Here is a 12,244-nt window from a genome sequence, read left to right on the forward strand (position 1 = left end):
ATTTTGAGACTAGCCAATATTCATTTGCACTTATTATGTGCAGTGACAAGTGCAAACAAATATCGGCGAGTCTAGCCGCAACTGACCGAACATGATAATTCCTACACTTTGTTAGATCACAGTGCATTTGTTTCGTAATCTAAAGCATTAATCGAACAATTCCAATTATCAACTATTCAATCAATGTTGAAACATAAGCTGTAACCTTTAACATGTTTTATTGCTTTATATAATGTTCTAAGCATTGTTATTATTTATAAACACGAACAAAATTTAATTTTTTCGTTTTTTCCTTGGGGATGCTGCAGTGTCGCAGTGCTTATGTACAAGCCGCCACTGGTAAAAACACAAGAAAACAATGATGGTAACAATGTCCCATGTAGCTGTGAGTTTGAGTCTATCTGGTGTGAAGTGGTTAACAGAATGAAATATATGGTGGGGTGTTGCTACAGACCTGGTGGCTCGGTTGCAGGGACAAAGATATGCATCGCCAATTTAGCCGTATGGGTACCAAACGAATGGTCATTATGGGTGACTAATTTTCCAAACATTGATTGGGTAGAAGAGAGATCTCATGATAAGAAAAAAGAGGAATTTATTGAATTGTTGAGAGACAACTTTCTCAAGCAGCATATGAAAGAAGAAACTTGAGGTCAAAGAGTGTTGGATTTGCTCATAACATCAGAAGGGGTCTCTATCAAGAATATGGCTATTTTACCACCAATTGGTGACAGTGATCATGCTGTACTTTCTTGGGAAGTATCTAATTGTATTGATGCTCTGATTAAAACAGGTTACATGCTGAACTACAAAGCTGGAAATTATGATCAACTTAGGAGAATACTATCTTTGATCCCATGGTATCAGTTACTGAATGGGAAAAATGTCAGTAATGCCTGGGAATCTTTGAAAAAGTGCTTAAATGAGGCAGTATCTGAATGTATCCCTAGTGTTCGAAGAAAAAATAGGTTGGGAGTGAAATGGATGTCCAACCTTATTAAGCAAGAAATCCACAAGATGATGTGGAAAGAATATCATAAGAATAAGAGTGAGAGGAGTTATATATAAAGCTCAGGCCAGAAAAGTAACAAGTATTATGAGGAAAGCTAAATCACAGTATGAAAAGAAATTGGCCATGCAAGCTAAAAGCCCAAAAGAATTTTATCGTTATGCTGCAAGTAAAAGAAAAAATGAATATAGAAGAATAACTTCATTGAATGCAGATGGTACTTGAGTGTTGGAAGCTAATGAGATTGTTCAATTAATCAGTGTTCACTTTGCTAAGATATATCAACCAAGTGTATGTAACAAGGTGCACAGTGCTACTGCTACATTACTTGAATAGTTAGAGGTTCATGAAAATGAAGTTGAAGAGCTGTTGCATAACCTGGATAAGAATTTGTATATAGGAACAGATGGAATGTCAGCCCATTTGCTACAGGAATGTTCAGCTGAATTGGCTATGCCTTTCACATGTTTGTATAACTTGAGTTTCAGCTCGGGAATGTATGATAGTTCCATTGTACAAGGGGTGGTGCAAAAACTGATGTGTCTAACTACCGACCTGTCAGTATCTCTGGTGTGGTAGTGAAGAATTTAGAGACGTTGATAAGAACTTGCATAAGAAATGGGTAGACAAACATGCTACACTCCACAAGGAATGGCATGGGTTTACTAAAGTAAGGTCATGTTTTAGCAATTTGCTCATATTTTATAACAGTTATGACTGAGTTGGATAAAGGGAATGAATACGCTATGATAATGTCGGATTTTTCTAAGGCATTTGATAAGATACCACACCAAAGGCATATTGCATAAACTGGAGAATATGGGATTGGAATATAAACTCTTGAGTTGGATCAGGGGATGGTTGACAGGTATCAAAAAGTGGTATACAGTGAGTGTGAATCTGCCATATTTTTGGTGACCTGTGGTGTACCTCAGGGGTTCATTCCTTAGGCATTATTTTATCTATACGCTAATGACATCAGGAAGGATCTAACATCAGATGTGCAATTGTTTGCTGATGATTTGTTATTGCTGATATTCAGAAATTACAAAATGATTTGAATAGACTGGAAATTTGGGCAAACGAAAATGGCTGTCAATTTAATGTTAGTAAGTGTAAAGTTATGCACTTTGGCATGATTAGAGTCCAGTGGCATATTATATTAGCGGGGTTATGCTACAAGAAACTGAAGCGGCAAGGGGTCTTGGTGTATTGGTGGATAGGAATTTAAAGTTCAAAGGTCATATAGCAAAAGTTGCAAATACAACTCGGAGGATAATTGCAATGTTAAAGTGAACCTTGACATGTGAAGATAAGGAAGCCATTTTGCCTCCTTATAAGGCTTTGATAAGACCACACCTGGATTATTGTGTGTAGATTTGGTCTTCCGGGTTCCAAGTGGATAAAGAAGCTGTGGAAAGGGTGCAAAGAAGAGTTATAATGATTATATCTGGATTATGGGATTTAGATTATGAGAACAGATTGTGAGTACGTGGATTGCAGACTCTGGTTAACAGGAGAAAGAGAGTGATATGATAGAGATCTATAAACTTTTGAATGGGTGTTATAGGATATCAAGTCATGAAATTTTTTATTATATGGAAGGTGAGGAGAGAACATGGGGGCATCCATAGAAGTTAAATTTATTTGCAGTCAAGAAAGGAGTGAGAGCTAGGTTTTTCTTCCAGAGAGCAGTGAGTGAGTGGATTAATTTGCACTTAGATGTAGTGAGTGCATCTAGTGTGAGTGAATTTAAGGTATTATAGCTGGTTTGGATAATTTATAGCCTCCCTCAATGAGTCCTTGACTCTCTGGAGGTCCCAAATAATAATAATGTAGACGTGTCAGTAAAAGAGGAGGAGATGAAGAAGAAGAAAACACTTTTTGCTATTTTTCAGAGTGCCCATTTTTAGTTTTTATTATTATAATATAGAAAATTGGCTAACTATGCTCTATTTAATACTACTGTCAAATGCAAGTGGCAGATTGATAAAATTCAACTCTAGAGTTGGAGTTACAGCTGGTTGAACTTTGGATTTGTGTAATAAGAGTAGTCAATGATCTGCTACACTATTTGGATAGGTATTACTGCTTTTGATATTTTTCTTGAAAACGATCATAATATATGGGTTTAAGCATATAACTGTAAAATTAAAAAAAAAAAAAAAATGACCACTGCTTCACATTGAAGAAGTTATTTCTTAATGCATTATTTGTGTTTCTTCTACCTAGGTACAAGAACTACTGCAGAACTGGTTCATCATCATAAGTTTACTTGTGCACTGTTTCATATTTGGGTAGGCAGAATTCTTACTTATTTTTATTTACCTGTTTATCTTTCATATAGCATTACATTCATACATTGATTTGTATATAATATTTAAATATTTACTAAAAATAAAGTTAAATTTAAAAATTTTAAGTTAATTATTAAATTTAATTAAATGTTAATTATGTAATTATGATTTTAAAAAAGTTGAAGTTTCTGCATTCAGCTTTGAGATAATGCTGGATCTAATATCCACTTATATAATATTTAAATAGTTTTTATAAAATCACTTTTAAATTTTATTCATTGTTTTTGTTTGTTTGTATAGCTATGGTATTTCAAAATGTCTTCGTCTTTCCACTTCTGGTATTCCTACTTATTCCGTTAACCTTTATTGTCACGTAAGTAATTGTTACGTTAGTTATTTTGGAAACCTTCAGTACTTAGTTCCTAATTCAAATTTATATATCATATTGCTAGTTATTTATTGGATCTTAACAGTTAATTCTTTTTAATGGATTGCTGAGTTAAGAATGAGTGCAACACACACACACACACACACACACACACACCCTTCCTTTAAAGTAATACATTTCAATGTACTACTTTAAAGTACATTGAATAATTGGGTATGTGCAATATTCATTTGGGCTAATGGTGACTTTGTGAGGAATATGATAGCTGGCACCAGATGATGGATCATGAAAGCTGCTTCCTCTGCTGGATATGCTTATATTACAATATCTCAACTGCATTGTGCCACTGTTCTGACATGGAAAACATCCATCTCATGGCAGTCATGTGATGAGACATATTGGTATGAGATGCTTACGCTAATAGTGTGCTGTCTCACATATGGGCCACAATTGGTCATACAAGCTTAGAAAGGAAATTTGTAAATTGGGCATATTGGAGCATACATGCACTAGTTCCTGTCACAGGAGAAGTATAGCAGTAGAAAAGCAGATTAATTTACTGAGTCCAATTTCTATTTAACTGAAAACAAGCAGCTGTGAGTAGAGTAGATCTAGGAATACCAGAACTGGACATTTAAGTAATGGATAACATTGCCTAGTGTGATGAATCTTGATATCAGTTATTTCATATTGATGGCTAGTCAGTGGTTTGACAACAACAATTTGGCACTAATCATTGGACCACATGGCACTTCCTAGTGTGGGTGGGTGGTAGTGGTGTGGGGTCTTTTTGACATATTACATCCTCTGATACCAGTGAAACTGTGTGTATGCTACAGCATACCAAAAGATTATTGGTGATAGTTGCCCTTTACACTCATGGAATCCTTGCCCTGATGAGGACATGAATATTGGCTTTCAAAAGACCATGTTATAGAAAGATTCTATGAATTAGATGGGTGCAAAGGGTAACAAATGAAGAACTATATTGCAAAAAGAATCTATTGCAGAAAATAATTCAAAGGAAGCTAAAGCTTTTTGGACACGTGTGTAATGGATAACAGTAGAATAATCATGACCTTGATGCTTTGTATAATGGACAGTATAAATAGAAGAGGACAGCCAAGGCAAGAGTGGGTAGATGGTGTAAAAGAGTGATATAGAAAGAGTTTGCAGGATTTGAGAAACCTGGCAATTGGACAGAGAGAGAGAAATGGCAAAGACTGGTGAAACAAGCATGAGACACCAACAGTAATTGGACCCATGGGGAAATGATGATAATGAAGAACACATTGTGAGTAATAATGCATATGTTGAAAATTAAGGTCTTACAAAAAAAAAAAAAAAAATGTAATATATTTGAGTCTTGTAAGTTGACAGATTTCAATAGGTCTACTGACATTTCCAAGTTATACCTCTAGTTATGTGTTATTCTCATACTACTTTTAAATTACAGATAAGTTACATATCATTTCCATTCATTTGAGAATATGCTTCATTTTTTGGTATACACAATTATAAAGTGCCATATGTCTACAAATTTGTCTACTTTTTTGGATAGGAAACTCTTAACATCTTTCTTGAACATACACCAACATTATAACAAAGTCTGGAAAAATAGTGCATACTTTCACCCAGAGTCAAAAGAAAGAAAGCAACAGTATCCTGCATAGATGCTGTTTCAAATCTGGCATATTATAGTTTTGAGTCGGCATTGAAGCAATGAAGTAGTTAGCTGATATCAATAAATATGGCTGAAATAGTTAGCTAAAATTTGGAAAACTTCTGTTAAAGCATGGAAAGGTCAAATCTGGATAACTGGTTAGAGACCTCCACATAGCCGTTTAAGGAATGCAGAGAACCAATTAACGTAGGCTTCTGAATCAATGTCCAATTCTCACTTTCTTGTGGGGTATCCTGTTGTGATAGGTTAGCAGTTAGTTGACTAAATAATATTCTTTATTGGCTTAAATAAAGAATATTATTTACACAGCTAACTGCTGTCTAAATAAAACATATAAAAAATAAACATACTTTACGCTTTATTGAAACTTTATTGAAACCTTGTCAAAATGGACCAATAAAGGGTGAATATATGACCTCTTGGGCAAGCACTTGTCTTCTGTATGGTTCTAAGGCAACTCGTAAATGCCAGCAAGTTTATTCCCGTAAGCTCTGTAGTCAACTTTTTTATGAAACTTTCATAGTTTCTACATTTGGTTTTGAAATAATGCTGGATTTAATATCCACTTGATATTTATAATTTTGTATCGAGGAACTGAAGCCTTTTGGCTCTTTATTTTGGTAAATACTTTACGCACCAACCAAGAGTTTGCTTACGAAAAATACACCAACACTTCAAGTTCCTTAGTATTGTAAGAGACTTTTTGCTCTCTTAAGGTTTCTGTCTGGTCTCTAAAGAGAACCAACCAGTTCAAAACAGCTGTTGGGCCAGTGAAACCTTATCAGAATGGACTAATAAAAGCTGAATATATGGACGCTTGGGCAAGCACTCATGTCTTCTATATGGTTTGCACCAACGCAACTTGTAAATGCTGGTGAATGTATTCTTGTAAGCTTTCTGGTCGACATTTTTATGAAAGTTTCATAGTTTCTACATTTGGCTTAGAAATAATGCTGGATTTAATATCCACTTGATTTATATAATTTTGTATTGCTGAACTGAAGCCTTTTAGCTCTTTATTTTAATAAATACTTTATGCAATTGCATACAGACTAGGACAATGCTCAGTTAAATAAGGCTCCCATTGCTTTTCTCAGGAAACCCAGGGTGAACAGCAAAAAGTCAGTTACTGGAATAAATCCCAACTCAACATCACTGCAGTTTAAGATTGCACTATCAACATAAGAAGCATAAATGGACGGGGGGGAGATAGAACTACCAGATTGACATAATAGGTGTTACTGAAAGAAAAAAAAAAAAAGACAAAAATAGGTAAGATTTTTCCAAGCAACAAATACAAGATGTTATATTCAGGTAGAATGATCAAGAAGGAGTGGTTATAGTATTCAACACTAAATACAAGGATAATTTTCTTGCATGGTAGGCAATGTCAAGTAGAGTAATGTGGCCAGATATATGAATGTGGAACTGGACAGTGAAACTTATTTGTTCCTATGGTCCCACAGGAACAAATTGAATACGTGGAGGAATTTTTTGATGCATTAGAGAATAAAGTTGACACAAAGAAAAGGTGGTTCTTGTTGGATATCTAAACAGCACTGTAGGAAATGATTGCAAGACATACAGAAATATTTTGGTAAAAATTGATAAGTATAATAGTAAGTACCTACTGGATTTCTATTCAGAACATTGACTAGATATTACTAACAACGTTCCAACATAAAGATGTGCACAAATTCACATGGAGTGAAGGTACAATAAATAAGAAAAAGTGTCATTGACTTGATAGCAATACCTTCATGTTGGTTCAGGACACAAGATTATATAGAAGATTTGAAATACAAAGTGGTCATTTAGTTTTGAGCAGGATAAAATTGAATATCATAGTAAAAAGAAATGTGTGTAAGAAAGTTTTAAAAATAATCAAATTGAGCAGCTCTCACACAGGTAAACTGTAGACTCAAATACAGGTATCCCTTGCTTAACACAGCGAAATTAATTGCAGCAATCCCTTGATATATGCAGCAAGAGTTTTGATTAACTTGCCTTTAACCCTGCAGAGCTCGCAGCTGATCTGACAGATACATGCAAAATGTTTAATATAAATATTCTTACACAATTCAATATATAGCTTGGAGGTCATGAGTAGCTGTGCATTCATATGTTACGAGGGATATTCCGCACTGTTTTTCGCTGTCAATTTGGTTTAACACGTTATGTAAAGGTTTATGATATTTGACAGTAAATTGTATCTGAGAGATACCGCGACCTCTGATGTCAGTATAGTATGGTTTCGTTTTTTTTTTTTTTTTTTTTAATCATTGTCCAATAATTTCTAGATTCTAACTGAAAATAAATAAACCATCATGTACTACTGAAATAGAGAGCCAAAGACTTATCATACATATCCTCTAGGAGATTTGCTTTACATTATGGAAAATACTAAGGAAAGTGATCTGGAGTTTACTCCACCTTTATAACGAGTTTCCCATAAGGTTGTTTATCCTTGCATCTACTGAAACTTTTAGTTTCTATATATTTGGCATGAAACTCTTGTAGCTTCTATATTCAGCTGTATCAGATCAGCGTGTTGTTTAGAAGTCATTTATTATAACTAAGAAATGCATGTACAGTTGAAACAACAATTAGTTATAGCTACACTTCCCTAGCCTTTCTAAATCTCGATGAAATAATGTGTGATTCAATATCCACTTAATTTGTACCATCATGCCTTATATTTGCAGTGTTTTTTCTTTGTTTTATTACTTGTTTGCCGAGGTCTGGAGAGTCATTTTGCTTGCTAAATTTGTTATCGTAGAATTTATGCTGATAAGAAAAAAACCATGATGGTACAACATGACAAATTTTCATGCCGGCTGGGGCTTTGCCCAGTTAAACAAGGCCCTAGTTGTTTTACCAGGGAACCAATGCAAACAGCGAAAAGTCAGCTACTGGAACAAATCTGAAAGCACACCCAAAGTCGACATCACCAGAGTTAAAGATCGGTAATATCAATATAAGAAGCCTGAATGGCAAAGAAATGGAGCTAGCTTAGGAATTAAATAAGTACCAGATTGACATAATAGCGATGACTGAAACAAAAAAAGACAAAAACTGGTGAGATCTTTCTGAGCAATAAATACAAAATGTTATTTTCAGGCAATAACAATCAAGGAAAAGAAGGAGTAGCCATAGTATTCAACACTAAATACGAGGCTAATCTTCTTGAATGGCAGGCAGTCTCAAGTAGAGTGATGTGGGCAAATATCAGAATGGGGAATTGGACATTGAAACTTATTTGTGCCTATGGTCCCACAGAAGGTTCTACTAAGGTAGAAGTGGAGGAATTTTTTGATGCTTTAGAAAAAGCAACTGACACTGAAAAAAAGGAAAAGTTGTTCCTTGTTGGGGATCTAAATAGCAAAGTAGGAAATGATTGTCAGACATACAAAAATATTTTGGGAAAATTTGGAGAAAATAACAAAGCTAATAATAATGGCAAATACCTGTTGGTTTTCTGCTCAGGATATGGACTGGTTATTACTAACACCATATTCCAACATAAAATGTGCACAAATTCACATGGAGAGAAGAGGCAAGGAATAAGAAAAGTCTCGTTGACTATGTTATTGTTGATTGTGATGTTTTCTCCCTGGTGCAGGACACCAGAGTGTACAGAGGATTTGAAATTGGAAGCAATCACTATTTAGTCTTGAGCAGGATAAAATTGAATTTCATATTGAAAAGAAGAACATGTAAGAAAGTTTTAAAGCAAATAAAAGTTGAGCAGCTCTCAGATGTGAACTATAGACTAAAATACACAAACATTATTAAAGAAAAAATGAAAGAGTTTGAGAACAGGAACCAAACCTTGGAGATTCAGTGGCAAGCCATGAAGAAAACCCTGATTGATTCAGCCAGAGAGGCATGTGGTGAGGTTGTCTGCAAGAATAGAAAAATCAGAACTCCATGGTGGACACAGGAAGTTAAAGAGTCAGTGAAGGAAAAGAAGAAAGCATATGAAAAGTTCCTGGCAAATAAGTCAGATTTTGCTCTTAGAGAATATAGAGACAAATGTAAGAAAGCTAAACACTGTGTAAAACTAGCTAAACAAAAGTCATGAGAGGACTCTGGCAAGAACATAGAAAATAAGTATCAATAAGGTTGTAAGATATTCTGGAGGTTGTTGAAGAAGCTTAAAAATGGAGGAAAGAGTGCTGTGAGAGAAGTTAGAGATGATAAAGGTGACATGAAAACAGGGGAAAAAGATATCCTTGAAGTATGGAGTAATTACTTCGAAAAATTTCTAAATGAAACAAGCAGTGATAGCACAGTGGTAAAAAAACAGGCATACAGTCAGGAATACATATCCATACTTGAAGTAGAAAAAGCCATCAAAGTCTTGAAATGTGGAAAGGCAGCAGGAGTAGATGATATTCGACCAGAAATGCTGAAGTAATGTGGTATAAACGTCTTACAGTGGCTGCACTGCATAGTTCAGAAAGCCTGGACAAAGGGACGAATTCCCGATGATTGGAGTAGAGCTCTCATAGTACCCATATATAAAAAGGGAAATAAAACTGCATGTGAGAATTACAGAGGTATTTCCCTACTGAGTGTTCCTGGCAAGATCTATGCAAGTATACTTGAGAAACGGTTGAGAAGAATTGTGGAAGAAAAGCTTGGTGAAGAACAAGCTGGATTCAGGCCAAATAGAGGCTGTCAGGATCACATCTTCACTTTACGACAAATAGTTGAGAAAGCATGGAAATATAACAAAGATCTGTATTTAAGTTTTGTCGATCTATCTGGAAAAGGTATATGACAAGGTGCCAAGAGAGAAGCTATTATTCAATACGCTACAGTTATATGGTGTTCAATGGGACATTATATCAAGAAATACTTAGTCTGTATTTGAGTTGTAAGTCGGCAGTTAGAATTGAAGGAAGTACAGGAAGATGGTTTAATGTTAAATCTGGTGTGAGACAAGCATGTACATTATCCCCTCTGTTATTCATTATCTATATGGATCACATTATGAAGGAAAGTGGTATTAAATGTGATATCAGAATTGGAGATGTTAATGTCAGCTCTTTGCTTTATGAGGACAATGTTATACTTCTAAATAAATCCGCTACAAGTTTGCAAGATTCCCTGACTAAATTGAATAACTGTTGTAATAGATATGGTATGAAGGTCAGCATTAAAAAGACAAAGACAATGAAAATAGGTAGAATTGTTGAAAATGTCAACTATGTTGTGAACGGGGAGCCTGTGGAACAAGTAAAACATTTCAGCTACGTAGGCACAATTTTTACTGAAGATGGTAAATTAAATATTGAAATAGACAACAGAATCAACAAAGTTGGTATGGTGGGAAGTCAATTGAATAAATTCATATGGAATAAGGGAGAAATTAGTCAGAACACTAAATTAGCTATATACAAGACAGTGTTCAAACCAGTTTTAACTTATGGATCTAAGAGCTGGGTCAGAAGTAAAACACTTTACCAAAGACTAGAGACCACAGATATGAGAGTCCTGAGAAAGATTAGAGATGTGAACAGATGGCATCAATGGCAATATCATATTAAAAAGAAGGATATTAGGAAAGAACTCGACATTGTCAGCATCCAGGAATGCGTTAGAGCTAATCTCAGGTGGTATGGTCACTTAAACAGAATGGGTGAGGAAAGATTAGCATAACAAGTGTTCTCTGCCAGGTTGTCAGGAAAACGACCCAGAGGAAGACCAAGATATAGGTAGATTGATACGGTACAATGTGCCTTAGACGATAGAAATGTGAGATCTGATAATGATGATATTGGAGTCTTGACAAGTAATAGACTGATTTGGAGGAAAATTGTAGATAGGAAGTTAGTAATGATTTAAATTTTTCATATAGTACTACAATATCCTATACACCCCTTGAGGGTTCCTGTCAGGAATTTGATAATGATGATGATAAGAAAAAAACCAAAAGTGTTCAAATGATTCTTGATAACTTCTTTTGATAAAAAAAAAATTGCAGTAAATAGTGTAGGTACAAGTATTTATTAAACATTTACTTTGCATTCATTTTTTATCTTTCCTAAAAGTGTACCATATAAAACGAATTATTAATACAATAATCGAGCATGGACAAATTGTAATTTTCACCATTGATTATTAGATTTGATTACCGCGATTTTGTTATACACGGTAACATTGAGGGATACCTGTACTCAAATATTATTCAGGTAGGAATGGAGTTCGAAAGCAAGAACCTGACCTTGGAGAGTCAGAGACTGAAGAAAACACTGATTTAACCAGAGAGGTTTATGATGAGGTTGTCTGCATGGATAGAAAAATAAAAATTGTATGGTGGACTCAGTTAATTAAAAAAAAAAAAAAAAAAGCAACTCTGGAATTGAAAAAAGCATATCAAAAGTTCCTAGCAAGTAAGTCAGTAGATGCACGAGAGAATATGGAAAAAAATGTAAGAGCTAAACAAAAGTCATGAGAAGAGTTTGCTAAGAACATACAAAAAAATATATGGAAGGTGACAAAATATTCTGGAGGCTATTGAAAAGACTTAGAAATAGAAGAAAGCAGTGGCACACCCAGAGGGGAGGGCACAGGGGCACTAGCACCCCCCCCCCCCAAAGAAAAAGGAAAAAAAACACTAGAAAATTTTCCAAAAATCTTTTCCTAATTAAAATTCAGTTTTTAAAATTTATGTTGTGTCATATCTTCTATTTATATACCACTTATGAATTAGCGATCATTGCAGATGCTCAGTCATAGGTCGTATGCGATGTGTAGTGTGCATTCTCAAAATGTCTACTCAACTCCCCCCCTCCCCTTAAGATTAAATCCTGAATGCACCACTGGAGGAAAGAGTACTATAAAAGGAATCAGGGATG

The 12,244-nt window shown here is 34.9% G+C and overlaps 1 protein-coding gene across 5 annotated transcripts in view; it reads left to right on the forward strand.

Annotated features, from left to right (window-relative positions):
- The window catches only part of LOC150092836 (DNA damage-regulated autophagy modulator protein 2-like), a 151,947-nt gene that overhangs the window by 43,332 nt on the left and 96,371 nt on the right, over positions 1-12,244 (forward strand). For all 5 annotated transcript variants that reach the window (XM_090414539.1, XM_090414538.1, XM_090414542.1 and 2 more), the window contains 2 exons: positions 3,242-3,306; positions 3,607-3,679. In XM_090414539.1, the coding sequence (XP_090270665.1) occupies positions 3,609-3,679 (71 nt within the window). In that variant the 5' untranslated portion in view covers positions 3,242-3,306; positions 3,607-3,608. The remainder of the gene's footprint in view (positions 1-3,241; positions 3,307-3,606; positions 3,680-12,244) is intronic.

Source organism: Typopeltis vanoorti, chromosome 25 (genome assembly GCF_054136105.1).
Source record: "Typopeltis vanoorti isolate ZY-2024b chromosome 25, IOZ_Tvanoo_1.0, whole genome shotgun sequence".
NCBI classification, from domain to species: Eukaryota; Metazoa; Arthropoda; class Arachnida; order Uropygi; family Thelyphonidae; genus Typopeltis; species Typopeltis vanoorti.